The sequence below is a fragment of the Dendropsophus ebraccatus genome, chromosome 5 (genome assembly GCF_027789765.1).
Source record: "Dendropsophus ebraccatus isolate aDenEbr1 chromosome 5, aDenEbr1.pat, whole genome shotgun sequence".
NCBI classification, from domain to species: Eukaryota; Metazoa; Chordata; class Amphibia; order Anura; family Hylidae; genus Dendropsophus; species Dendropsophus ebraccatus.
Window position 1 is genome coordinate 10,069,637 of NC_091458.1, and position 27,676 is coordinate 10,097,312.

General features: G+C 43.4%; 2 protein-coding genes across 2 annotated transcripts; both read right to left on the reverse strand.

Annotated features, from left to right (window-relative positions):
- Positions 1-640: 640 nt before the first annotated feature.
- On the reverse strand, positions 641-13,160 carry LOC138792259 (olfactory receptor 1A1-like). Its single transcript, XM_069969468.1, has 3 exons — positions 13,011-13,160; positions 3,199-3,327; positions 641-1,926 (listed from the first exon to the last, which is right to left on the reverse strand). The coding sequence occupies exon 3, from the start codon at positions 1,909-1,911 to the stop codon at positions 895-897; it is 1,017 nt and encodes a 338-aa protein (XP_069825569.1). The 5' UTR covers positions 1,912-1,926; positions 3,199-3,327; positions 13,011-13,160; the 3' UTR covers positions 641-894.
- A 6,505-nt stretch (positions 13,161-19,665) lies between these two features.
- Positions 19,666-20,579, reverse strand: LOC138792260 (olfactory receptor 56B34-like; the record flags this gene model as incomplete). The annotated part of the gene is made up of 1 exon (XM_069969469.1): positions 19,666-20,579. A coding segment is annotated over exon 1 (909 nt), but the record flags the coding sequence as incomplete, so codon positions are not given.
- Between the last annotated feature and the right edge of the window lie 7,097 nt (positions 20,580-27,676).

The window sequence follows — 27,676 nt, forward strand, 5'->3', positions numbered from 1 at the left end:
TCTGGACTATCACAGTAGAAGTACAGCCCTTTATTCAGCTAATATCATCTTCCTTCCTGTGCGGTCATAGCTCCAAGTTGCATGGTCTCTTCTATAGAAGAAGCTGGGAGTTAGACAAAGACTAAGACCTATCCAAAGGGGTGCAAGACAGAAAAGACATTGAGATTTCACCCGATAACACTTAATTTCACTCGCCCTCTCTCCGTTAGACTCTGGGCTTGAACAGACCTACTTTTGTCACAATACCACATTGAATTCTGTTTTTTACAGGATCCTGTTGAGTGATTGGGGTCTACGAATACACCCGCCATATGCATTGGCAGATTTCTTGACACATACAGCAGACAGACAACTTACAGGGCATTACAGTTATGTGGACACCGGGTAATCCTGTTGTATTTGCTGGGATGTGATGTTTATTTATTTTAAATCTTTATTTCACAATATTGTTTGTTTTTTATCCAATTAGGAGACATTTACTTTTGATCCTTTTTTGATGTATGTTATTATGTGTGCGTATACATAGAGGAGTTTACATGTCTGAGAATATTGACAATAAATAAAATTGCCATAACATCCTCTCTCTGTGTAGCCTGTGGCCAAAGGACCATAAGCATAAATGCACATACGTGCCCCCAAACCCACTTTCTGCTCTGTCATGGAAGCAATAAAACATATCTGTAACAGGTGGTCTGAACAGTGATGTGAACATAGCCTAAAACTCAACACGGACAGAGGAAAATCTTAGAATGTGTGGGGTCAGCTGTGATTAAAAGGATTAGGGGACAAAAAAAAAGGTGTCACAGACCATCACATGATACTTTTCTTAACTATCTGAAAGGGATCATGTGATTCCACAGAACCAAAAAGTCCTTTGTTTTAGGAAATTAGAGCTTAGATACCCACAATTATAGGTTTTTCGGCTGTCCTTATTTTGATAGTTTTAACACAGTCACCGTCTTTCTTTATTTTTGTGTCTAGTTTATTCTTTCTCTTAAATATCGATCTCAATGTTCTTTTAATTTCCTCATTTCTGAGACAAAAGATGATGGGGCTGGTGGAGTGCGGCACAAAGGTGTACAGACAGATCAGAGAGATGTAGACGTCCACCGGGGGCTTGCCAAACAGGTCAAAGGAGTAAACAAGGAGCCTCGGGACAAAGTAGATTGCGATGACGAACCAGTGGGTCACGCAGGTGTAGAAGGCTTTACTCCAGCTCTCGGATCGCGTCGAGGAGCAGATTTTTGTGATGATGATGCTATAAGAGAATATGATGAAAGATAACGGGCCAAGGTAACAGGCTAAGCCAACGCAATAAGCTTTCCAAAGATTCTGAGATGAATCAATAGGAGCTGTGGCGCTAACAGTTGCTATAGAACAAAAAAAGTTCTTTACTTTACTTGAGCCAGTGTATGGATAATAATACCCCAAAGTCATGATATACAGTCCGATCGCCACACTTATCATATATAACGCAGTGCAAACAATTATAATTAATCTGCCACTGATGACGGAGTGATACCGAAGGGGTCTTAGTATGGCGACGTACCGGTCTATGGCCATTAACGTAATGATAAATGAGTCAAGAGGATTGAGAGTATGAATGATGGTCATCTGTAGGAAACATCCAGAGAAGGTCATGGATCCGGCTCCAAACCAATACTTGACAATCATTTTTGGCAATGTTGAGGTGTCAAACAAAAAGTCGGAGATAGCTAGGCTTGCGATTATAATGTACATTGGTTGATGTAAATGTTCTTTGAAGAAGATTAACACGATTACGGTGAAGTTTGCACATAAGGACAGAGTATAGATCAGGAAAATAAGAAACCCAAAGGCAATGTAATATCTCTCCGAAAGACCAGGGAATCCGATGAGGACAAATTCAAAAAACTCTGATTCATTGGCCATTGACTCTTCTCAGTTCTGTGAGAAATACAATGTTATTTAGCCCATTGATAAATTACAAGATAACATACCTAGGAAAGTCTTGAAGAACGAGCACAGGCCTAATAAATAATAATAATAATAATAATAATAATAATAATAATAAAGCCATCCATGACCTTTGTGAGATATTGTGTATGCAAAGTAGGATGGAAATGATGGAGAAGAGGACATTTCACACAAGTACTAGAATTTTTTAATACCATATCAGGACATACTGTAGGTAGCTGAAGATAGCAAGAAGCTCTTATTCACTAAGGCTAAACCTATATTAGGACTCTCCAACTCATGTGTCCCTCAGCTTTACAGTTCATTTGGGGGACTTGAACCACAAAGGCCTGAAGGCATCTGCAACCTCTTCTCACTCCACACTTATGATACTAGATTAGCCCATTCCCACTCACAGCGTACATTTACAGTCATAAAAAAAAAATATATCAGAATATAATTAGAAAAAAGAATCTGGTCTTTAGAAGACCCGAAATTCAGTAAATAAATCCCCACAAAACCCAACTTCCACTGTCCCATACAAAAAGCTTGCCCTTCCAAGTGTGAAAAGTTAGATATGATCCAGGAGTCAGTGGTTTATTGAACCACTTACCACTTTTAGCAGCAATAACTTTGGTTACTGGCTTTCTGTAACACTTGCCAATGATCATTTAATTAAGGGCTTTCGATTTGTAGCACCTGGCTACTACTTATGGTGCGTTTACACAGAACGATTCTTGTTCGAATTTGAGCGATAACGATGGCATTTGAGCGATAATCGTCTAGTGTAAACACAGCGAACAATCAAGCGATAAGTGAGAAATTGTTAATTGTGATCTTTTAACATGTTACATAGTTAATACGGTTGAAAAAAGACACATGTCCATCAAGTTCAACCATCAAAGTTCTTAAATCATAGTTGGTCGTTCGCTAAAAATTCTCAGATCGCTTTGTGTAAAGTCTTTCACCGATTAACCTAATGTATGAGATAGGCTTAAGCAATCTTAAAACGACTGCAATAACGATTTTTCCAAACGAGATATCCCTCCGTCTAAACGCTGATCGAAATAAAAAAACACATTGTTACTTCAAAATCGTTAAACGTTTAATTGGGCGAATTATCGCTCCGTGTAAATGCACCATTACCCTCTGAATTTCTATTGACACAAAAAGGTTCTGCTTGATTTTTCATCAAAAAAGGTATATAAAAGTTTGGGATGGAATTTCAGCTTCTCTATCGGTACTTGTAGTTATGTAACATACCTGCTGCCTGGCACATGTGAGACTCAACCGTCAGATTGTATATACCATAGTCTCTGTCCTCTGGGCTCTTATATACAGATCGGCTGCAGGTTTGTTCCTTGGAGATTTTTTGTCAAACATTGGAAGAAACTATGGAAAAATTGGTAATTGCTCATTAATGTCTCTACACATCAAACTATAAATCTCTGAGGACATTTTAATCCCATCCGGTCCAATATTCCCAGCTGTATTACACCAGAACCAGTTGCATCTCATCATGCAAGATAAGCATAACTAGCCTTCGGTTACTTCTATCTAGTTCTAATGCAATTGTTTGCCTTTTTTCAGATTTTTTATTTTTCTAAAGCAAATTCTAATTTTGTGTAATTTTTTTATATGCTACCAGCTGTTGAAATTACCACTGTTGTTTTATAGCACATCTGCACTAAAGATCTATGGAGGTATCCATATTTTCAAGGAAGATCTAGGGCTGTATCCATGTTTTCAAGGTAGACCTAGGGTTGTATCCATGTTTTCAAGGTAGAGTTAGGGCTGTATCCATGTTTTCCAGGTAGACCTAGGGCTGTATCCATGTTTTCAAGGTAGACCTAGGGCTGTATCCATGCTTTCCAGGTAGACCAACAGCCCCCCCGGACGGACAGCTGGGAGGGGGTGGGAGGGCTGTTCGCAACAGATTCCATATTTGCTTTTTGAATATGCCAAAACCAAACCTTACCAATAGCTGTGTGCTGCTGCCCGGATTATCATGAAGAAATTGGAACATGGTTTTGGCTGTGCCTAAGGCCTCATTCACATGTTCCATGGGCAGTCCATGGCCAACCTGGACCTGTAGCTACAGACAGCCTACAGTGCATTCATAGGTAGCCGTAGGATGTCTGCAATGAAAAGACCTGTTCTATAAAGAATAGATCCAAGCCGCAATTGTGGGTCTGTACTAGCACCTGCCCGTTATTTTTGCATCACGGATCACTGCCGACCATTTAAATAAATGGGTCTGTGAGCGTACTACAGAAGGTGTGAATGTGGCAGCCTCCTTGGCCTATTGGAATCAGCTCTCAGGATCGTCTAGATTCTCAGCAGACACTCGCTTCATGCTGTGTTCACATGTTCAGGGTTTAAATTGTACTTATGAAATACAAGGCCAGGAATGGACATAAAGGGGGAAGAGGTCTTGGTCTTTCCTTTATAAACTTCCTCCATTTATGATACATTCCTGGCTTTGGAGTCAGTAACTCCTGTGAAAAACCTGAATGTGTGAACAGAGCCTGAGACAATCCACAGACTATTCTACTCATTGTTTTATTGTGAGTGGTCAGTGAAACCAGACAAGAAAGGACAAACCACCAGGGTTAGGACCAAATCACATTGGTTTCTACAGAGCTACTCAGACTAGATATTTCCCTGAGCCCCATGGGTCCTCCTGGACCCTACTCCATTCGCTTTCGTAGACACCCCAATAATCATGACCACCTGTGTGTAACATGAACCTCACATAAATGCAACACTGGAGTACGGCCTCAACCCACCAAGTCACTAACACAGTCCCGGTGTCGGACCTTTTAGGAAAGAGGACACTGTCCTTACACTAACAATCATATAATCCTGTAAGACAGGATGCAGGACCAGTGGCGTAGCGACCGGGCCGCTACCAAGGGGGGGCCCGCGAGGCCCCCCCTTACCACTGCACTGCCCGCCTCCCACTCCCTCTTGTGACCGCAGGCAATGTTTTGCTTGCGATCACAAGAGGCAGGGGCCCCCAGCTGTCTTGCGGCCCCCAGGGAGCTCTGTGTGCGGCGGGGGGGGAAGTACTTCCAGCGCAGGGAGCATCGCGTTAAGAAAAAACCAGGTCCTGCGAAGCTCCGCCCCCTCCGCTCTAAGCCCCGCCTCCCGCCGGGGGAAGCCCGCCAGCGCGTGTGACCTGGGGGCTACAGAAATCATGCAGGTGAGTATAGATTTTTTTGTTTTTAAGGGGATGATGGGGGTGTAGTGGTATGATGATGGAACAAGAGGATGATGGGGGTGTAGTGGTATGATGATGATGAAGGAACAAGAGGATGATGGGAATGTAGTGGTATGATGATGATGGAACGAGGATGATGGGGATGTAGTGGTATGATGATGATGATGATGGAACAAGAGGAAGATGAGGGGTGTAGTGGTATGATGATGGAACAAGAGGAAGATGAGGGGTGTAGTGGTATGATGATGATGATGATGATGATGATGAAGGAACAAGAGGATGATGGGGTGTAGTGGTATGATGATGATGATGGAACAAGAGGATGATGAGTGGTGTAGTGGTATGATGATGATGGAACAAGAGGATGATGGGGGTGTAGTGGTATGATGATGGAACAAGAGGATGATGGGGGTGTAGTGGTATGATGATGGAACAAGAGGATGATGGTGGTGTAGTGGTATGATGATGAAACAAGAGGATGATGAGGGGTGTAGTGGTATGATGATGGAACAAGAGGATGATGGTGGTGTAGTGGTATGATGATGAAACAAGAGGATGATGAGGGGTGTAGTGGTATGATGATGGAACAAGAGGATGATGATGATGGAACAAGAGGATGATGGGGATGTAGTGGTATGATGATGATGGAACAAGAGGATGATGGGGGTGTAGCGGTATGATGATGATGGAACAAGAGGATGATGAGGGGTGTAGTGGTATGATGATGATGAAGGAACAAGAGGATGATGAGGGGTGTAGTGGTATGATGATGATGGAACGAGGATGATGGGGGTGTAGTGGTATGATGATGGAACAAGAGCAGGCCCGGATTGGTAATCTGGCAGGCCGGGCAAATGCCCGCTGGGCTGCCTGATTACCAATCAGAGGGGCCGCTGGTCCCCCTGCACACTTACATCGGCCCCTGCAGTGGCTGAGAGAGCAGCGCTGCTGGCCTCTGCGCTGTTCCCTCAGCCTCTGCCGGATTGGTCAGGGCCGGCACATTCCCCCTCCCCCTCCCATGTGTAGTGGAGGTGCCGCACAGGCACCGTCAGCTTCAACCTACTCTTCAACCTGCCAGATGACGTCATTTCCTGCCGCAGAGGATCCGCTTCCTGGAGGAGAGAGGAGAAGCAGCTGCTGCCCCCTACAGCACAGAGTGGCTGCTGCTGACACAGAGGGGGCCCTTGCTGCTATTAAAGAGCACTGCTTGGTGAGGAGAAACCTGTCCTTCCCACCAAGCTACAGCTGGAGCCTGCCCTCTCCCCCTGCTGTGTAACCAGGCAACCAAGTCTCCTGAGCCCACACAGTGACGTCATCATCTCCTTCCTGCAGTCGGAGGGGCAGGGGAGCACCATGCTGACTGTGAGGAAGAGAGGGCCTGTCAGCAGCTCAGATTTATGGACAGTAAGTGATTGTTTCTTGTTGTTTGGTGTGTGTGTGTCCAAAGTGATAGTGTGTATATAGTGTGTCTTAGTATGTAATGTGCCCTGTATGTGTATTGTGTGAGGAAAGGATTTCTGTATGTATGTATAGTGTGTGTGTGTATATATGATGCATGTATGTACAGTATATATGTGTGTATATAGGATTCATGTATGTACAGTGTGTGTGTGTCTGTATGTATGTATATATGTATGCACAGTGTGTGTGTGTGTGTGTGTGTGTATATATATATATATATATATATATATATGTATATACATGCACAATGTGTCTGTCTGTATGTATGTATGTATATATGTATGCACAGTGTGTGTGTATATATATATATGTATATACATGCACAATGTGTCTGTCTGTATGTATGTATATATGTATGCACAGTGTGTGTGTATGTATATATGTATACATGCACAATGTATCTGTATGTATGTATATATGTATGCACAGTGTGTGTGTGTATATATATATATATGCACAATGTGTCTGTATGTATGTATATATATATGCACAATGTGTCTGTATGTATGTATATATGTATGTATGTATGTATGCACAGTGTGTGTGTGTATGTATGCATGCATAATGGGGGAGATTTATCAAACATAGTGTACAGTGAAACTGTCTCAGTTGCCCCTAGCAACCAATCAGATTCCACCTTTCATTTTCCAAAGAGTCTGTGAGGAATGAAAGGTGGAATCTGATTGGTTGCTGGGGAAACTGAGCCAGTTTCACTTTACACCATGTTTGATAAATCTCCCCCAGTGTTTCTGTATATATATATATATATATATATATATATATATATATATATATATATATATATGCACGGTGTGTGTATGTCTGTCTGTATGTGTAAATGTATGCATGTATGCACAGTGTGTGTGTTAGAGATGTGCGGACTTTTGGTCCAATAGCAGTTCGCTCGATCGTGATGCCTGTGATCCCGGGTGCATAGTTGCGATCCTGGGAATATGCTGCCAGGATATTCCAGGAAATGGATCTGGAATTCCCTGGAATATCCTGGCCGCATATTCCAGGGAGCGCAACTATGCACCCGGGATCACAGGCATCACGATCGAGCGCAGATCCTGTCAGACCAAAAGTCCGACGCTCCGCGCATCTCTAGTGTGTGTGTGTGTGTTTGTGTATATATGATATATGTATGTAGGCACAATGTGTGTTCATGTATGTATGTATGTATGTATGCACAGTGTGTTTGTGTGTGTATATATGATATATGTATGTATGCACAATGTGTGTGCATGTCTGTATGTATGTATTTATGTATGTATGCACAGTGTGTGTGTGTGTGTGTGTGTGTGTATATTTATATGTATGCATGCACAGTGTGTGTTGTGTGTTTATGATGTATGTATAGAATGCGTGATGTGTGGATGCAGGTGACCAGCACATCCTACAGCACTTACACCACTGCAATAATCTGTATTCAAATGTGACTAAATTATTCCATAGACAAAAGTCCAGCACTTTCTTCCAGTGAATTAATATTCACAACTTTATAGTAAATCCCTGATACAAGACGCCATTACCATCACATACTGCATTTGTTGGTAACAATGGTGTCTTGCATTATGGATCTCTTGTAAAGCTGTGAATTATAATAGACCAGTACGAGGTGTTGGACTTTTGTCAGGCTATGTTCACACACACTTTTTTAAGCCATACAGTAGCTGCTCAAACAAAAGTCCTAAATGGTCCTTTACAGTTTATTGCATTCAATTAAACTTGATATTAAAATGGCTGCCTATACAGACATGTAGTGACTTTAAGGTGATAATTAGAGATGAGTGAGCCTGGCCGAGGTTTGGCTTCATACAAACCTGAACCATTGGCCCTTGAATCCCGCTGTCTTCCCGCTCCATAGAGATAGCACAAGTTGCATTTTTAAGCAGGAATACAGCCTAGATCATAGTCTGTATCTCTGTTTTCCAGGCGGGACTTGTGCCATCTCCACCTGCCGCAAGGAACGAGAAGACAGCGGAATTCAAAGGCCGATGGCTCAGGTTTGTATGAAGCCAAACCTCGGCCAGGCTCACTCATCTCTAATTATAACCATTACTGTAAAATTAAAAGGATTATCCAGGATTAGAAAAACATCACCACCCCTGTCCTCAGGTTGTGTGTGGTATTACAATTCAGCTCCATTCACTTCCCTGGATCTAAGCTGCAGTACCGCACCCAAACTGAGGACAAATGTGGTGCTGTTTTTGGGAGAAAGCGGACATGTTTATCTAATTCTGGATAACCTCTCCTCAAGGAGCGTCATCAAATTACATAAGCGTCATCGGGAGGAGGGGGGGCAAATGGCATAAGTGTCATCAGGAGGAAGGGGGGCGAATGAGATAAGCGTCATCAGGAGGAAGGGGGGCAAATGAAATAAGTGTAATCAGGAGCAGGGGGCAAATGAAATAAGTGTCATCAGGAGCAGGGGGGCAAATTAAATAAGTGTCATCAGGAGCAGGGGGGCAAATTAAATAAGTGTCATCAGGAGCAGGGGGGCAAATTAAATAAGTGTCATCAGAAGCAGGGGAGCAAATGAAATAAGCCTTCTTCCTGATGACGCTCTTTGCAAAATGAAATTAGTTAAAGGGCTATGCAGCTTTTAATATATCATTAAAAGCCTTGGCTATACTATACGGAGGCCCAGAGAGGTCCAATACAGTGGGGCCTATGCTTCATGCAGAGAGTGGTCCAATACTATGTGGGGATAGAGAGGAGGCCTGTAATCTATTGGAGCACAGAGAGGGTATATGGGGCACAGAAGGGGCCTTACTACTATAGGGGAAAATGTTTTATTACTATATGGAGACACAGCACAGAAGACTCCTATTACTATATGGGGTACAGAGGGGACCTAATACTATAATACTATATAGGGGTGCAGAAGGGCGGGACTACTATTTAGAGACACAGACTGGGCCTAACTGCTTATAAGGGGGTCAAAAGGGAGCAAGGTTACTGTGTGAAGAAATACACTTGGGGATGATGCTGGAGCACGGATCTTAAATTGTTTGTCTGGTAGATCTTGCAGAGAGGAGTCACGGCCGCAGAAGTCTTCATGATAGCCGAGCAAGAAAAAGAGAACAAATCCAGCAAAAACGTCACTTGCAATTCATGCAGAGAAGACACCTCCTGTGAGTCACTGGACGTAATTGCACTATAAGCACTCCTTTCATAATCATCCTTTTTATTACCAGCTCAAGTGTCACAGCGACATCCGCAGCATCGCCGTGTATGTAAATCAGTCAGAGCAGGAAGGCACGGGGGGAGGTACAGCTGTGGCTTGTCTCCGCCTCTGTGACACTTTAGCTGGTAATGAAAAGGATGATTATAAAAGTATATACTAGACTAAAGGTCCTGTCCCCGCATTTGTATTCTGGGATCTACACCTTTGTACCTGGTATGGACCACACAGATACATTGTGGATTTGGTGCAGCTGAAATACATAAATATGCAACAGCAGATTATGTTGTTTTTTATGTGTTGATGGTAGGGTTCATATATTTAATGAAGTAGTGAGTACGTAAGTGAGTAAGGAGCAGAATTTGCTACAGCATGTACACTGCTATCTATCATATATTGGGGAGGATATATTATGTGGGCTGCTGAGGTTTGAGTGCCAGGGCTGATTTTAAGTCCCAGTCCGGCCCTGAACAAGAGGATGATGAGGGGTGTAGTGGTATGATGATGATGAAGGAACAAGAGGATGATGAGGGGTGTAGTGGTATGATGATGATGGAACGAGGATGATGGGGGTGTAGTGGTATGATGATGGAACAAGAGGATGATGGGGGGTGTAGTGGTATGATGATGATGGAACGAGGATGATGGGGATGTAGTGGTATGATGATGGAACAAGAGGATGATGAGGGGTGTAGTGGTATGATGATGAAGGAACAAGAGGATGATGGGGGTGTAGTAGTATGATGATGATGATGATGAAGGAACAAGAGGATGATGGGGTGTGGTGGTATGATGATGGAACAAGAGGATGATGGGGTGTAGTGGTATGATGATGATGGAACAAGAGGATGATGAGGGGTGTAGTGGTATGATGCTGATGATGGAACAAGAGGATGATGGGGTGTAGTGGTATGATGATGATGGAACAAGAGGATGATGAGGGGTGTAGTGGTATGATGCTGATGATGGAACAAGAGGATGATGAGGGGTGTAGTGGTATGATGATGGAACGAGGATGATGGGGATGTAGTGGTATGATGATGGAACAAGAGGATGATGAGGGGTGTAGTGGTATGATGATGATGGAACAAGAGGATGATGGGGATGTAGTGGTATGATGATGATGATGATGGAACAAGAGGATGATGGGGGGTGTAGTGGTATGATGATGAAGGAACAAGAGGATTATGAAGGAACAAGAGGATGATGAGGGGTGTAGTGGTATGATGATGATGATGGAACAAGAGGATGATGGGGGGTGTAGTGGTATGATGATGGAACAAGAGGATGATGAGGGGTGTAGTGGTATGATGATGATGATGATGATGATGATGATGATGATGATGGAACAAGAGGATGATGGGGTGTAGTGGTATGATGATGATGGAACAAGAGGATGATGAGGATGTAGTGGTATGATGATGATGGAACAAGAGGATGATGAGGGGTGAAGTGGTATGATGATGAAAGGGCAGGAGGATGAAGGGGTAGTAGTATTATGGTGGAGGTGGTTGTAGTATGATGATGGAGGGGCAGGAGGAGGGGACAACATGGGGGGGCATCTGTAAGGGGGATAAAATGGGGGGCATCTGTATGGTTGATAACATGGGGGCAATCTATATGGGGGATAACATGGGGGGCATCTATAATAGGGACAACACAGGGGGCCATCTATAAGGGGGAAACATTGGGGGGCCATCTATAAGGTGGACTACACAGGGGGTGTATACAATAGGGGGATATGTACTATAAGGGAGTCCCATAGAGTCAGGGCTACCCACTAAATGAGGGTGTAAAGGGGACAGTACAGATGTGCAGTTTGTAGAGAGATGAGGATGGTGTCAGTGTGAGGAGCCTAATATGTTTGTCTGGCAGATTCTGTGGATTCGTGGCTCCAAAAAGTTCTCATAATGGCCCAGGGCAGATGGAGAAGATGAAAAGAGAAGAACTCCGATCAGAGAAGACGTCCCCTGTGAGTCACCTGATATATTTGCACTGTAATGTATATGGTGTATAGAGCCTGTGTAGAGCTGGGGCCACCTCTATATGACTGGATGAGGTGATATTGGTCTATGTACAGAGGATTTTATTCAGTAGCAGCGGTTGTGTTAGTCAGTATGTGGTAAGGGGGGGGGGGCCCAAGTTGACCTCTTGCACCAGGGCCCAAGAGACATTAGCTACGCCCCTGTGCAGGACCCTCTCATATCCATAAATATCCACCCGTCATAGAGGAGAAGGAATAATAAGACTTGTATACTGTCTCTATTACTCCAGTAGTCCACTCACTGTACTCAGTTAGGAGTAGTAGGCCTTTTATTAGGCCTCAGAGCAGACCCCAGTCACACTATGCACTCTGGTACCATGTCAGTAGAGTCTGCTGCTGTAGGCTGGCTGTATCAATAGCCAAGTCCAGCAGCTATGGGAGGCCTGGTGGAGGCCTTGGGTTGCCCCAACAACCAGTCGACTCCATACAATGTAAACTCCAGTACCACCAATGACATTCTTCACGGCCCTTTAAATGTCGCAGTCAGCTCTGACAGCTGCACCTAAATGGTTAACAGAAATTGCTCCGTGACGGCTATTAGCAGTGGCCCCAGCTTCTGAAAGCAGCCAATGTATGGTGACGGGAATGTTAACGGTCTTATAATGAAAACAGATGTGAAGGGTTGTTAAGGGGTTAATGTCTCATAGATTATTATAGGAGCATAAAATACATATATGTACCGGTCTGACAACATATATAACCTGAGGGGGGCAGATATATGCCGCTGTCCTATAGTAAGAGCCTTTCTGGTGCCCATAGCAACCAATCACAGCTCCCATAGCAACTAATCAAAACTCCCATAGCAACCACTCACAATTCTTATAGCAACCAATCACAGCTCAGTATCCACATCTCACATTGCTCTGGTAAAATGAAAGCTGACCTGTGATTGGTTGCTATAGGCACTTAAAGCTGAGCTGTGATTGGTTGCTATAGGCACTTAAAGCTGAGCTGTGATTGGTTGCTATAGGCACTTAAAGCTGAGCTGTGATTGGTTGCTATGGACAACACAGAGAATCTCACTATAAGACAGCGCCGTGTTTCCGCCTGCAGTATATACAGCTGTGATGCCTCAGGCTTTTTTATATACTTTATTTTATATACATTCTGAGGAGGCGCTTCTTATGTAATATCATAGACAAAGTATAAAAGGTCTTTACCTGTAGTATATAGACCAGACAGAAATGTCCTATCAGGGATACCGCTATAGCGGTGGTAAAGGTCACTAAGCCCCTCCCCTCAGCACACCACATCTCCCAGCATCCTCTGAGGACACATGACCTGACCAGCTGACCTCCACCCTCTATGGGGCTGTGTGAGCTGAAGGACGTTTGCTGACATCATGTCCATGTGACCTGTCATGTGGTGAGTGGGAGGAGTCAGACTGGAGGCTGTGCAGAGGAGGATCATCCTGTGTGACAAGGTGAGGAGCAAGTGATGCATGTCTTATATAACTGTATCTCATCCTGTATCCAAGTCAGGGGTGCCCAACTGTATCTCATCCTGTATCCAAGTCAGGGGTGCCCAACTGTATCTCATCCTGTATCCAGGCCAGGGGTGCCCAACTGTATCTCATCCTGTATCCAAGTCAGGGGTGCCCAACTGTATCTCATCCTGTATCCAGGCCAGGGGTGCCCAACTGTATCTCATCCTGTATCCAAGTCAGGGGTGCCCAACTGTATCTCATCCTGTATCCAAGTCAGGGGTGCCCAACTGTATCTCATCCTGTATCCAGGCTGGAGGCGCCCAACTGTATCTCATCCTGTATCCAGGCCAGGGGTGCCCAACTGTATCTCATCCTGTATCCAAGTCAGGGGTGCCCAACTGTATCTCATCCTGTATCCAAGTCAGGGGTGCCCAACTGTATCTCATCCTGTATCCAAGTCAGGGGTGCCCAACTGTATCTCATCCTGTATCCAAGTCAGGGGTGCCCAACTGTATCTCATCCCGTATCCAGGCTGGAGGTGCCCAACTGTATCTCATCCCGTATCCAGGCTGGAGGCGCTAACAGGGTCCTAGGGCCCTGGGAGACTAGGAGAATAAGCACCGGTGTATAAGCACACTGTTGAGCAAACAAAGCACTTAGCTTCAATTGTAATGTAAATTCGCTCCTTTCTAATCACCATTACATCATTTATATATATTATTGTTATTAATATACTCACCCATATATCATCATTACATCACACATCTATCACCATTACATCACACACCTATCATTATTACATCACACATCTATCACCATTACATAGTTACATAGTAAATCACACATCTATCACCATTACATCACACACCTATCATTATTACATCACACACCTATCATTATTACATCGCACACCTATCACCATTACATCACACACCTATCATTATTACATCACACACCTATCATTATTACATCACACACCTATCATTATTACATCACACACCTATCACCATTACATCACACACCTATCATTATTACATCACACACCTATCATTATTACATCACACACCTATCATTATTACATCACACACCTATCATTATTACATCACACACCTATCACCATTACATCACACACCTATCATTATTACATCACACATCTATCACCATTACATCACACAGCTATCACCATTACATCACACAGCTATCACCATTACATCACACAGCTATCACCATTACATCACACACCTATCATTATTACATCACACACCTATCATTATTACATCACACACCTATCATTATTACATCACACACCTATCATTATTACATCACACATCTATCACCATTACATCACACATCTATCACCATTACATCACACACCTATCACCATTACATCACACACCTATCATTATTACATCACACACCTATCATTATTACATCACACACCTATCATTATTACATCACACACCTATCACCATTACATCACACACCTATCATTATTACATCACACACCTATCATTATTACATCACACACATACACTACCATTCAAAAGTTTGGGGTCACCCAAACAATTTTGTTTTTCCATGAAAAGTCCCACTTCTTCACCACCATACGTTGTGAAATGAATAGAAAATAGAGACAAGACATTGACAAGGTTAGAAATAATGATTTGTATGTGAAATAACATTGTTCTTCCATCACACTTTGCTTCCGTCCCAGAATCCTCCTTTTGCAGCAATTCCAGCATTGCACACCTTTGGCATTCTAGCTATTAATCTGTTGGGGTAAGCTGGAGAAATTGCCCCCCACGCTTCTAGAAGCAGCTCCCACAAGTTGGATTGGTTGGATGGGCACTTCTGGCGTACCATACGGTCCAGCTGCTCCCACAACAGCTCAATGGGGTGGTGATCTGGTGACTGCGCTGGCCACTCCATTACCTATGATAGAATACCAGCTGCTGCTTCTGCTGGAAATAGTTCTTGCACAATTTGGAGGTGTTTAGGGTCATTGTCCTGTTGTAGGATGAAATTGGCTCCAACCAAGCGCTGCCCACTGGGTATGGCATGGCGGCGCAGAGTGATCGCCTTCCTTATTCACAATCCCTTTTACCCTGTACAAATCTCCCACCTTACCAGCACCAACCCCAGACCATCACATGACCTCCACCATGTATAACAGATGGCGTCAGGCATTCTTCCAGCATCTTCTCATTTCTTCTGCGTCTCACAAACCTTCTTCTTTGTGATCCAAACACCTCAAACTTGGATTCATCCGTCCACAACACTTTTTTCCAGTCTTCCTCTGTCCAATGTCTGTGTTCTTTTGCCCATCTTAATCTTTTTCTTTTATTGGCCAGTCTCAGATATGGCTTTTTCTTTGCCACTCTGCCCTGAAGCCCAAAATCCTGCAGCCGCCTCTTCACTGTAGATGGTGACACTGGTGTTTTGCGGGTACTATGTAATGAAGATGCCAGTTGGGGACCTGTGAGGCGTCTGTTTCTCAAACTAGAGACTCTAATGTGCTTATCTTCTTGCTTAGTTGTGCACTGCGGCCTCCCACTTCTTTTTCTACTCTGGTTAGAGCCTGTTTGTGCTGTCCTCTGAAGGGAGTAGTACACACCGTTGTAGGAAATCTTCAATTTCTTAGCAATTTCTCACATGGAATAGCCTTCATTTCTAAGAACAAGAATAGACTGTCGAGTTTCAGATGAAAGTTCTCTTTTTCTGCCAATTTTGAGCGTTTAATTGACCCCACAAATGTGATGCTCCAGAAACTCAATCTTCTCAAAGGAAGGTCAGTTTTGTAGCTTCTGTAACGAGCTAGACTGTTTTCAGATGTGTGACCATGATTGCACAAGGGTTTTCTAATCATCAATTAGCCTTCTGAGCCAATGAGCAAACACATTGTACCATTAGAAGACTGGAGTGATAGTTGCTGGAAATGGGCCTCTATACACCTATGTAGATATTGCACCAAAAACCAGACATTTGCAGCTACAATAGTCATTTACCACATTAGCAATGTATAGAGGGGATTTGTTTAAAGTTAGGACTAGTGTAAAGTTATCTTTATTGAAAAGTACAGTGCTTTCCCTTCAAAAATAAGGACATTTCAAAGTGGCCCCAAACTTTTGAACGGTAGTGTATCATTATTACATCACACATCTATCACCATTACATCACACATCTATCACCATTACATCACACATCTATCACCATTACATCACACATCTATCACCATTACATCACACATCTATCACCATTACATCACACATCTATCACCATTACATCACACATCTATCACCATTACATCACACATCTATCATTATTATATCACACACCTATCATTATTACATCACACATCTTTAATTATTACATCACACATTAAGATATATATATAATTCTAAGGGGTATTTTGGACATTATAAGGTGTTAGCACTTGCTGGGGCTGCAGTGACAGCAATAACCCGTACTCCGCTACCACACACCCTCAGGGGTCCTCCTGTCATGTCTTTGGGCCCGTGTCGCCACACTCGTCTCAGCAGTGACAACCCACTCAGCTATTTAAAGGGGTTATCCAGTGCTACAAAAACATGGTCACATTCTTTCAGAGACAACACGACTCTTGTCTCCAGTTAAGGTGCAGTTTGCAAAGACTAGGGGTTCTATAGAGACTATATAGGAGAACCCCCCCCCCCCCATCATTAAGGCTTTATGGACTGTAGCCTCCTCCTTTAGTCGGTCAGGGTTCTCTGGGTTCTATTTTCATGTTCCCCTAAACTGTAGGAGATTCGGATGACCCCCAGGATGTACAACCTTCAATTCACATAAAATCCTCTCGGAGTCTGCTGATCACCATCTCAGCTGGCAGGAGGATCAGCGCACCAGATGGAGAATGTGCAGCTGTATTGATTAGATACTTTCATTGTTACAGTTACATGGATACCTGATTCGTCTGTGATGTCTGCGTTCTTTTCTGCGCTGTGATGTTTATTTAATAACAATTATTTGATCTTTTACTTAAAATGTTATTTGTTTATTAATTCAATGAGACGGCTTTTACTTTTGATCTTTTTCTGACACATATATATATATATTTACAGTATATATATATATATATATATATATATATATATATATATATATATATATATATATATATATATATAGAGAGAGAGAGAGAGAGAGAGAGAAGGTTTATCAGTTCATGTCCGAGAATAACAACAGTAATAATAATAATAATAATAATAATGGTATTTACCACTATGGTCTTCTCACAGTGCAGCCTGCATCTGCTAATGATTTGAGTCACATAGACAAGAATGCAGCTTGTGTCCAATAACAGTCACTCTGCATCCCATAGACAGCAATGCAGCCGGTGGCCAATAACAGTCACTCTGCATCCCATAGACAAGAATGCAGCCTGTGTCCAATAACAGTCACTCTGCATCCCATAGACAGCAATGCAGCCTGTGTCCAATAACAGTCACTCTGCATCCCATAGACAGCAATGCAGCCGGTGGCCAATAACAGTCACTCTGCATCCCATAGACAGCAATGCAGCCTGTGTCCAATAACAGTGACTCTGCATCCCATAGACAGCAATGCAGCCTGTGTCCAATAACTGTGACTCTGCATCCCATAGACAGCAATGCAGCCTGTGTCCAATAACAGTCACTCTGCATCCCATAGACAGCAATGCAGCCTGTGTCCAATAACAGTCACTCTGCATCACATAGACAAGAATGCAGCCTGTGTCCAATAACTGTGACTGCATCCCATTGAAACAAAACACAGTAATCACTGAACTCAAGGAGATCCGTGAAAAATTCCAATGAAGTACTCAATCAAGAGTCTCCACTGATGCCCCCAAAAATTTAAATATGCAAAACAAGAGTCCATGGAGCCTCGGTTGTGAGTCTCAAAACACGGGATAGTCAGATATCTCTAGCCTGTTGCCACGGGGTGCCTCCATGATGGAGAGAGCACCACACCACTCTGATAGGTAACCCCTAAAATCCCACTCGGTTGCGAGCATTGGAACATAAATAGGGAAACAACAGGGTGGCCCAAATACCCCGAAACGGCTGTCTGTGGATGGTAGCCTGCCTTGTCAAGCCCTTGTTATGATTGCAATACTTGCACCTTGAGTTAGACTTTGACAAAAAGGGGCCACCCTGTTGTTTTTCTATTTATGTTCCAATGCTTACAACCGAGTGGGAGTTTAGGGGCTACCTATCAGGGTGGTGTGGTGCTCTCCCCATCATGGAGGCACCCCGTGGCAACAGGCTAGAGATATCTGGCTATCCCGTGTTTTGAGACTCACAACCGAGGCTCCATGGACTCTTGTTTTGCATATCTGCATCCCATAGACAGCAATGCAGCCTGTGTCCGAAAACTGTGACTCTGCATCCCATAGACATCAATGCAGCCTGTGTCCACTAACAGTCACTCTGCATCCCATAGGCAACAATGCAGCCTGTGTCCAATAACAGTCTCTCTGCATCCCATAGACAGCAATGCAGCCTGTGTCCGAAAACTGTGACTCTCCATCCCATAGACAACAATGCAGCCTGTGTCCAATAACAGTCACTCTGCATCCCATAGACAGCAATGGAGGCTGTGTCTACCAACAGTGTACTGCACGCCATTGACAACAATGCAGCCTGTATCCACTTACAATGATATGAGTCATACAGACAGCAATGCAGCCTGTGTCCACTAAGTGCTTCTGCATCCCATAGACAGCAATGCAGCCTGTGTCCACTAACCATGATATGGGTCCCCCAGAAAGCAATGCAGCCTGTGTCCAATAACAATGATATGGGTCACACAGACAGCAATGCAGCCTGTGTCCACTAACAGTGTTTCTGCATCCTATAGACAGCAATGCAGCCTATGTCCACTAAGTGCTTCTGCATCCCATAGACAGCAATGCAGCCTGTGTCCACTAACAGTGTTTCTGCATCCCATAGAAAGTAATGCAGCCTGTGTCCACTAACAGGGTTTCTGCATCCCACAGACAGCAATGCAGCCTGTGTCCACTAACAGTGATTTGAGTCCCATGGATTAATATGGCAGAATCTTCTACAGAAGTTCTAATAGGAGCCTTTTATAGAGATGCCAAAGTCTGAGTCCTAACAGAGAAAAATTGGAGAACCTAAAAAAATAATCAAATATAAAAGAAGCGCCAACCACTGCAAGAGACGGAGAGTCAACACCTCGGAAAAGGTGAACAATGAGTCCCAGAGTTAGTCACATTGTACCCACATTTTCCATATGTGCCCACTATTGTAGCATTATAAGCCTTTATTATTGCAACAGATCTATAGCTTTTCTCTAATATTTGTATTTATTATAAATTAGGAATTGTTTTTTCTCCTAAACATCGATCTCAAAGTTCTTTTAATTTCTTCATTTCTGAGACAAAATATGATGGGACTGGCGGAGTGCGGCACAAAGGTGTACAGACAGATCAGAGAGACGTAGACGTCCACCTGTGGCTTTTGTGTCTGTTCATAGGTGTAAACAAGGAGCCTCGGGACATTGTAGGTTCCGATGACGAACCAGTGGGTCACGCAGGTGTAGAAGGCTTTATTCCAGCTCTCTGATCGCGTTGAAGAGCAGATTTTTATGATGATGATGCTATAAGAGAATATGATGAAAGATAACGGGCCCAGGTGACAGCCTAAACCAATACAATAAGCTTTCCAAAGAGTCGGAGCTGGATCAACATAAGTCGTGACGGCAACAGTACCGATAGAACAGAAACAGTTCTTAATCTTATTTGAGCCAGCGTATGGAAGAACGTACGCCAAAGACATGACACAAAGTCCGATCACCACAGTTACCAAATATAACGCTATGCAAACAAATATAATTAATCTGTTACTAATGATGGAGTGATACCGGAGGGGCTTACAAATGGCTACATAGCGGTCAATGGCCATAAACATGATGATTAGGGAGTCAAGAGGATTCAGGGTATGGACAATGGTCATCTGTAGGAAACATCCAACAAAGGTCATGGATCCAGCTCCAAACCAATACTTGGCGATGATTTTTGGCAAAGTTGTGGTGTCAAACAGAAGGTCGGAGATGGCCAGACTTGCGATTATAATGTACATTGGTTGATGTAAATGTTCTTTAAGGAAGATCAACACGATTACTGTGAGGTTTGCACAAAGTGACAGATTATAGATCAGGAAAATAAGACACCCAAACACAATATGATATTTTTCTGGAAGACCAGGGAATCCGATGAGGACAAACTCGAAAACGTCTGATTTATTGGCCATTGACATCTCCTAAATCTGTAAACAATACAATGTAAGTTAGTCGTATGAAATTCCCACCAAGATTTCAGCTCTTACTCCAGAGGCGGCCAGTACGTAATATGGCACAAGAAAGAATTCCTTCAGGAGGTGCTGCACTCAAAGAAGCCCTAGTGTCCAAAGAGAAAACTAAATAGCGGCACTCACCCTTACTTGATAGCGATGCTTTATATCTGGATAAAAGGCAGAGAAACATGCAGATACATTCCACTGAATGAGAGACTACTCTTTCACGACTAAATGCTTCTTCTGGCTTAGTAATTTAGGCCACTTATAATTCTCAACAAAGTCTTGAAGATAGAGCACAGATCTAACAAATAAAAAGGTCATCTATGAACTTCCTGAGAAAAAGTATATGCAAAGTAAGATGGGATGAATAAAAAAAGAACATTTACTATCGAGGGTCTCCTGTGCAATACCTTTTGGGACCATCCAGGTGACAAGGACGTTCCTTAAATCTTCTAAAAAAGCTCCTGTTTAGGGATGGTCCGAACCTGCCGAGGTTTGGGTTTGTACGAACCCGGACACTCGGCAATGATTCCCGCTGTCTTAAATCTCCGTGGAGAGGGTGGATCCTCCCGCCTGGAAAACTGGGATACAGCCTATGGCTGTGGCTGTATCCTGGTTTTCCAGGCGGTCCTCCTGCTGTATCCACCCTCTCCACGGATGTTTAAGACAGCGGGAATTATTACCGAGTGTCCGGGTTTGTACGAACCCGAACCTCGGCAGGTTCGGACCATCCCTACTCCTGTTCCCTGAGGCTAAATCTTTACTAAGATTCTCCAACCAATACATTTCTTTTATATTATTGCTTTCATCCTTAACAGGTAATTTGAGGTCAGTCCTTAACCCCTTAGGGACACAGCCAGTTTTGGCATTTATGACACATTCTACTTTATATTAGTGGTACATTTGAGTTGATACCCAAATTTTTTTTAAACTCCAAAATGTTGTGAATTTTTTTTTTTTAAATTGCATTTCTCTAAATGTGAAAGTCTCTGTCAATAAGGAGGATAGTAATATTACATACATGATTTATTAATTCATGTCTACTTTATATTGGCAGCATTTGCTGAACATTCTTTTACTTTTATTTAGGATGTTAGAGGCCTTAAATGTTCAGTAGCAATTTTCAAAATTTTAATGAAAATTTCAAACCAGTTCAGTTTTGGAGTATATTTTAGAGACCTATATACTATAAACCCCCATAATTCACCCCTTTTTTTTAAAATCTTTACCCTTTTAAAGTATTAAAAATGATTTTACACCGTTTTTTACCCCTAGGCATTTCACAGGAATAATTGCAAAGTAAGAGTTAAGGGTGCTTTCACACGTACAGGATCTGCAGCAGATTTGAAGCTGCAGATTCAAAGCAAATCAATTCTGGGCCATCAAAACTGCTGCAGATCCTGTATGTGTGAACCCACCCTTAAAGCGACTCTGTACAATCTGACACAATCTGACCCCCCCCCCCCCAAACCACTTGTACCTTCAGATAGCTGCTTTTAATCCAAGATCTGTCCTGGGTCCGTTCGGCAGGTGATGCAGTTATTGTCCTAAAAAACAACTTTTAAACTTGAAGCCAGTGCCAAACAGGAGTATCTGTGCCCTAACTTTGCACCACCCCTCCGTCCCTCCACCCACGCCCTCTTCATCATTAGGAATGCTCCAGGCAGATTACCTTCTATTCCCCACCTGTGTCAGCACGGCACATGGGCTGGATCGTTAAGGACCTGTGCAATGTTCAGCATGGAGAAAATGTTCCAGTGGCATTCCTAATGATGAAGAGAGTGCGGAGGAGGGACGGAAGGGTGGTGCAAAGTTAGGGCACAGATACTCCCGTTTGGCACGGGCTGCAAGTTTAAAAGTTGTTTTTTAGGACAATAACTGCATCACCTGCCGAACGGACCCCAAGACAGATCTTGGATTAAAAGCAGCTTTCTGAAGGTACAAGTGGTTTGGGGGGGGGGGGGGGTCAGATTGTGGGTACAGAGTCGCTTTAAAGTAAAAATTTGCATTTTCTTTGCAGAGATTTCAATTTAATCCTATGTATTTTATACCACAACAATTACCGTTACCGATCCACTAACGCCGGCAATTGCCGATGCTGGACCCCTTTTGGGGTCCAGTGGCAGTTACACTAAACTGTCAGCAATCAGCTGACAGTTTAGCTGCAGCTCTCTGTCACTGATTGTGTAAACAGTGAGCACTGGGAGCAGGTCAGTTATAGTATATCCGCATGCTGAAACTAACCTCCCACTAGAAGTACTGTTGCTGACTGGTGCAGCTAGGGGTTAAACCTCAGAGGCAAGAGGTCAACTGCTCCTGGTGGAGCAAAAAAGAAGCCTCCCCACTCTGCCATCTTTGTACTCCTATTAGGCTGACCTATACTGTATCACAGCAGTATAGAAGTATCTGAGTGTATCATGTGAACAATTGAAGTGATCGCAAGGGTTGATTGAGTAGTAACTGACGGCCAAACAATAGTTCAGAGGTCAGTTATCTGAGCATGCTCACTCAGCACTAGTGATCACATGTTATGGTGTCCTAGCGGGACTGAAAATGGACAAACAAAAAGTCAAATGTTATTGGTATTGCCACAAAAATGACCTCCTGATACAACTAGGGATGGTCCGAACCTGCCGAGGTTCGGGTTTGTATGATTCCCGCTGATCCAGCGGGAGTAACGCCCTGAAAACTGGGATACAGCCTATGGCTATGGCTGTATCCCAGTTTTCCAGGCGGTCCTCCCGGTGGATCCGCCCGCTCCACGGAGGTGGAAGACAGCGAGAATCATTACCGAGGGTTCGGGTTCATATGAACCCGAACCGAACTCGGTTCGGACCACCCCTATTTACAACCCACACGGTGAAAGCCATGGTTCATACTGCCTCCCAAGAATAAAAAAAAAAAAGATTTCAAAATGTAAAACCCCTTCTTTTAGACTGATTGCCCCCCTTTTCACACTTTAAAAATAAAGTGTAAAACAAAATATTGTGTATTTTAGCGTATAAAATATGTTACTGATCCCACATGGGGAAAATAAAATAAAACATCTCTGCATTGCCAATCTAAACAAAACCCAATCTAAACCAAAGTGATGCCAGTAAAAACTACACGAAATAGAATAGATGATGGGGTCAGAATAGAGCAGGCTTGATCATTTTTAATTGGCAAAATAATACATAAGCAAAGTAAAGGTGGGCATTATAATCGGACCGCTCTACAGAATAAAGATAACAGGTCAGTTTTATAATGAAGCACGCTCTGCGCACACACACACACACACTTTTTTTTTTTTTTTTTTTTGCTGTATGTTTTGTAGTGAAATGAAAGGTAGTATTACAAAGAACAATTGGTACCAAATAAACAAGGTCTCCTGTACACAGAAAAATAAGGGTTATGGCTCTTCGAATGGAGGGAGGAAACAATGAAAATGCAAAAATTTTAAAACCTTTTTCTAATTTTGTTGTTTGTAAAAGTTGCTGCTGGGAGTTGTAGTTTTGTAGTAGCTGGAGGGGATAAAATATAAGATACATCAGAGGTTTATGGTAACGTACCTGCTGCCAGACTCTTCCATCAGATTGTATATACCATAGTCTCTGCCCTCTGAGCTCTTATATACAGATCAGCTGCAGGTTTGTTCCTTGGAGATTTCTTGTCAAACACTGGAAGAAACTATGGAGAAACTGATAATTGCTCATTACTTTCTTTTTCAGCCATCAAACTTTCAGTCTCCAAAGACCTTTTATTCCCATCCCATCAGTGGTAACTGGTTGTAGGGAATTGCATTCCGTTTTGTTAAGTTGTGTCTGGTTGTAGTTAGTTAGTATCTATATCTATTTGTTGTATTAGGCCATGATCACACAACATTTAGGATTTTATTTTCAGCCATAAAAAATCTGCTTGTTTTCATGAAAATAAAAAGGGTGTATCAGGCTCCCGTCCTCACTACTCCTCCCCCATGTATGGGGGGCTTCTGAGTCTCCACCGACAGATGGATTCAGTGAAGATAGGGGATCTGGTGTAATGGATTTTTTCTGCCCAATCCCTTCGTTCTCAGAGGGATAAGCTGGCACCAGAGCTGTCTAGCTGTGGCTTACCCCATAAGAAGGACCTTTAGTTATGCTGAATAGTCATAACATGTGCAAAAACACTGTGTATACATAGTCATGCACTACAGTTTTCTTGTAGTGTTTTGCACCATCTATATGACATTTGTCTACATATGCTTCCTCCTTCACAAGGGTATTTCAACCTGCAGTTGTTGGAGTTACCCAATGACATTATAAGTTTGGCCTTGTGTGAAGACTCCAGGGCAAGTCCCTTTACTTTAAATTGGTCAAATGGGCAACCACTTGTTTTCATGTAATTTTGCTTGATTTAACAATACGCTCTGATGGCACTCAACCACTTATCATCCTACTGTGAGACCACTCACCTTCCCTCATCACAACTGGAAGGCTCTTCCTTTGGGCAGGGTTTGGCAGGTCTGTCTCTTAACCTCCTGACCATAGTTCCTTCCTTTCACCCCTGTATATTACGCTAAGGTGTAGCTTGAAGTCTTTTCATTGTATACGTCCAGTTTGGTCACACACCAGCACAGCAGGAGAGTGTCTATGTTGGTGGGGACCAACAGATTCATCAGCTTCTCACAACACTCTCGTCCCTGCTCCTCTTCTTGTGGTGGAGTTTACTATTACTCGCCCATTCTTCGCTCATGTTTGCAGCCAGGTTTGGATCAGGCTGACGTAAACGGAAGCAAATGCTGATGAGGCCTGACCACAAACATGAAGCTTAGTGGGTGAGCCTGGAGCAGGATGGAGGTCAACCAAAGAAATCTCTCATCTGTGCCTGATATTTACACTTAAATAAAAGTTTTTATTCAAAATGTATGTAAAATTAAGTAGAAATCCGACTGTCCAGAACTAATACATTGATCTTTGGCAGTGATCTGTAATCCCCCTCCTTCTATCCACCTTGTCCTCTATTTACAGTCTTAGGCCCCTTTTTACACATCAGTATAATACTGTCCACAAATAAGTCCGTAGTTGCAGACAGTATAGTACCCATTGATTTCCATAGACCCATCTACACATCCGTAATTGCTACCAATCCGTAAAATGGCACAAATCCTCCCATTTCAATCAATGGGTCAGTGCAAATGCAGAGGGTACAGGCACATCCGTAATACTGTCAATAGTTGCAGATCCGCAATTAAATAAAACAGTGTCTTATATTTATTTTTGCTCCGGAGATGCACTTATTTTCAGGGATGTCCATGAAAAAGAATTCACAAGCACAGCAGGGAAAGAGAGTACGGTATGATAATTTCCAGCCACCAGGGGGAGCTGACCACAACACGATATGTGTACGGTGTGGCGGCAGGCGATGAAATAGCAGACTGTGTGCAGCTGTACAACAGGGATAGCGGCAGCCGATGGGCTTATTGAAGATTCACAAGTGACGTGCGCTAAAGGGAACATCAGGTTTAGTGGCGGGTGATGGTCTTCATGTTCTGCATGCAGCTGCTCTACAACGGACGGTGAAGGTCAGGGACAACAGGAGCGGGTTAAAAAGAATTCCAGCTGCATGCCCTGGTGTTCTGTTTGGTGGGCATGAACATGCTCGTCCGAGCTTGGTACTCATTGGAGTATTAGGGTACTCGATGGTGCTCGTTACTCGGATGATCATCTCGCGATACTCGAGACAATGGCATCTTCCTCTTCCTGCATGTTTGGCGGCTTTTTTTCAGCCAATCATCATGCTGGAGAGTCTTTGGGAGCTCGTAGCATCACGTGGGAACCCTTCATGTCAATAGCAGCGATTGGCTGGCCAGATCAGATGACCTGGGCATATAAAAATCAGGTCTCGCGGTGCTCGGGTCAGATGGATGAGCATAGGGAGAGAGCTGCTGTCTGTCAGGGAGAGTGTTAGGCAGGGAATTAGTGTGCAGTTAGGCAGGAATCCGACACAAAAAAACCAACAGTTCTTCTAAGGGCTTAAAATTTTCAAAACCTTTTTTTTTTGGTACTCTTGGCTGCTGGCTTGGACTTGTGGTGCAGCTGTCAGTAGTCAATTTGTCCTGTTGCTGGCATTCTCTTGGCTGGCTGGTATCTGTAGTTCAGCAATACCTATTCTCACTGTGCTGTGTCCTGTGCACGTGGTGAGAGAGACAGGGATCAGCGAAGTACAGCTACTGCATTAGTGTGTCCAAGGCTGTACTTTGACCCCTGATAGACATTAATCAACTCAGGAGATTACTCGCCCAACAGTGAACAGAAGTTGGAGCGATGGAGGAGGTACAGGAACATGGGGGAGAGAGACGGGAGCCCATAATTTGGCATAATGTTGCGATTAGCCAGCCCCAGAGGCATCCATGCATGCTTCCCCTGCTATTTCCTGTCCATCATTTTCTGAGGTTTCCAGGTTTTTACGCAACCTTCCCTTGCAGAGTTTTGGTCCCCTGCAAAAATGCTTAAGTTCCCCATTGACTTCAATGGGGTTCGTTACTCGAAACTGAGCATCGGGAAATATTCGTCTCGGGTATCGAGTACCCAAGCATTTTAGTACTTGCTCATCACTAATCATTAGCTGTTGTGAAAGGCCCCCAATAAGAGCCGCTTACACGTGCAGCTTGTGATCAGCTCAAGCTGAATAAACCTGAATCCTGAGTGCCTCTCCTTCAGTACTGTTATCAACAAGCATTGGGTCCCAGGCTGAGTGCCAATCGGACTAATACTGTACTTACGAATAGAGATGAGCGAATTTGACGAAGTTAGGGTTCGTATAAACCTGAACTATCGGCTTCTGATTCCCGCTGTCTGCAGCCTCCGTAAACAGGGTGGATACAGCGTAAGGACCGCCTGGAAAACTGGGATACAGCCTATGCCAGTGTCTGTATCCCAGTTATCCGGGCGGTCCATAAGGCTGTTTCCACCTTGTTCACGGAGGCTGCAGACAGCGGGAATAAGAAGCTGAACCCGAACTTGGGCAAATTCATCTCTACTTACCAACCAGTTAGTCACGCAGGTGTAGAAGGCTTTACTCCAGCTTCTGTCCTGTGTTGAAG

What these genes read in the sequence shown, in the direction of transcription:
- LOC138792259 (XM_069969468.1), bottom strand. Translation starts at nt 1,911, where the DNA reads ATGGCCAATGAATCAGAGTTTTTTGAATTTGTCCTCATCGGATTCCCT.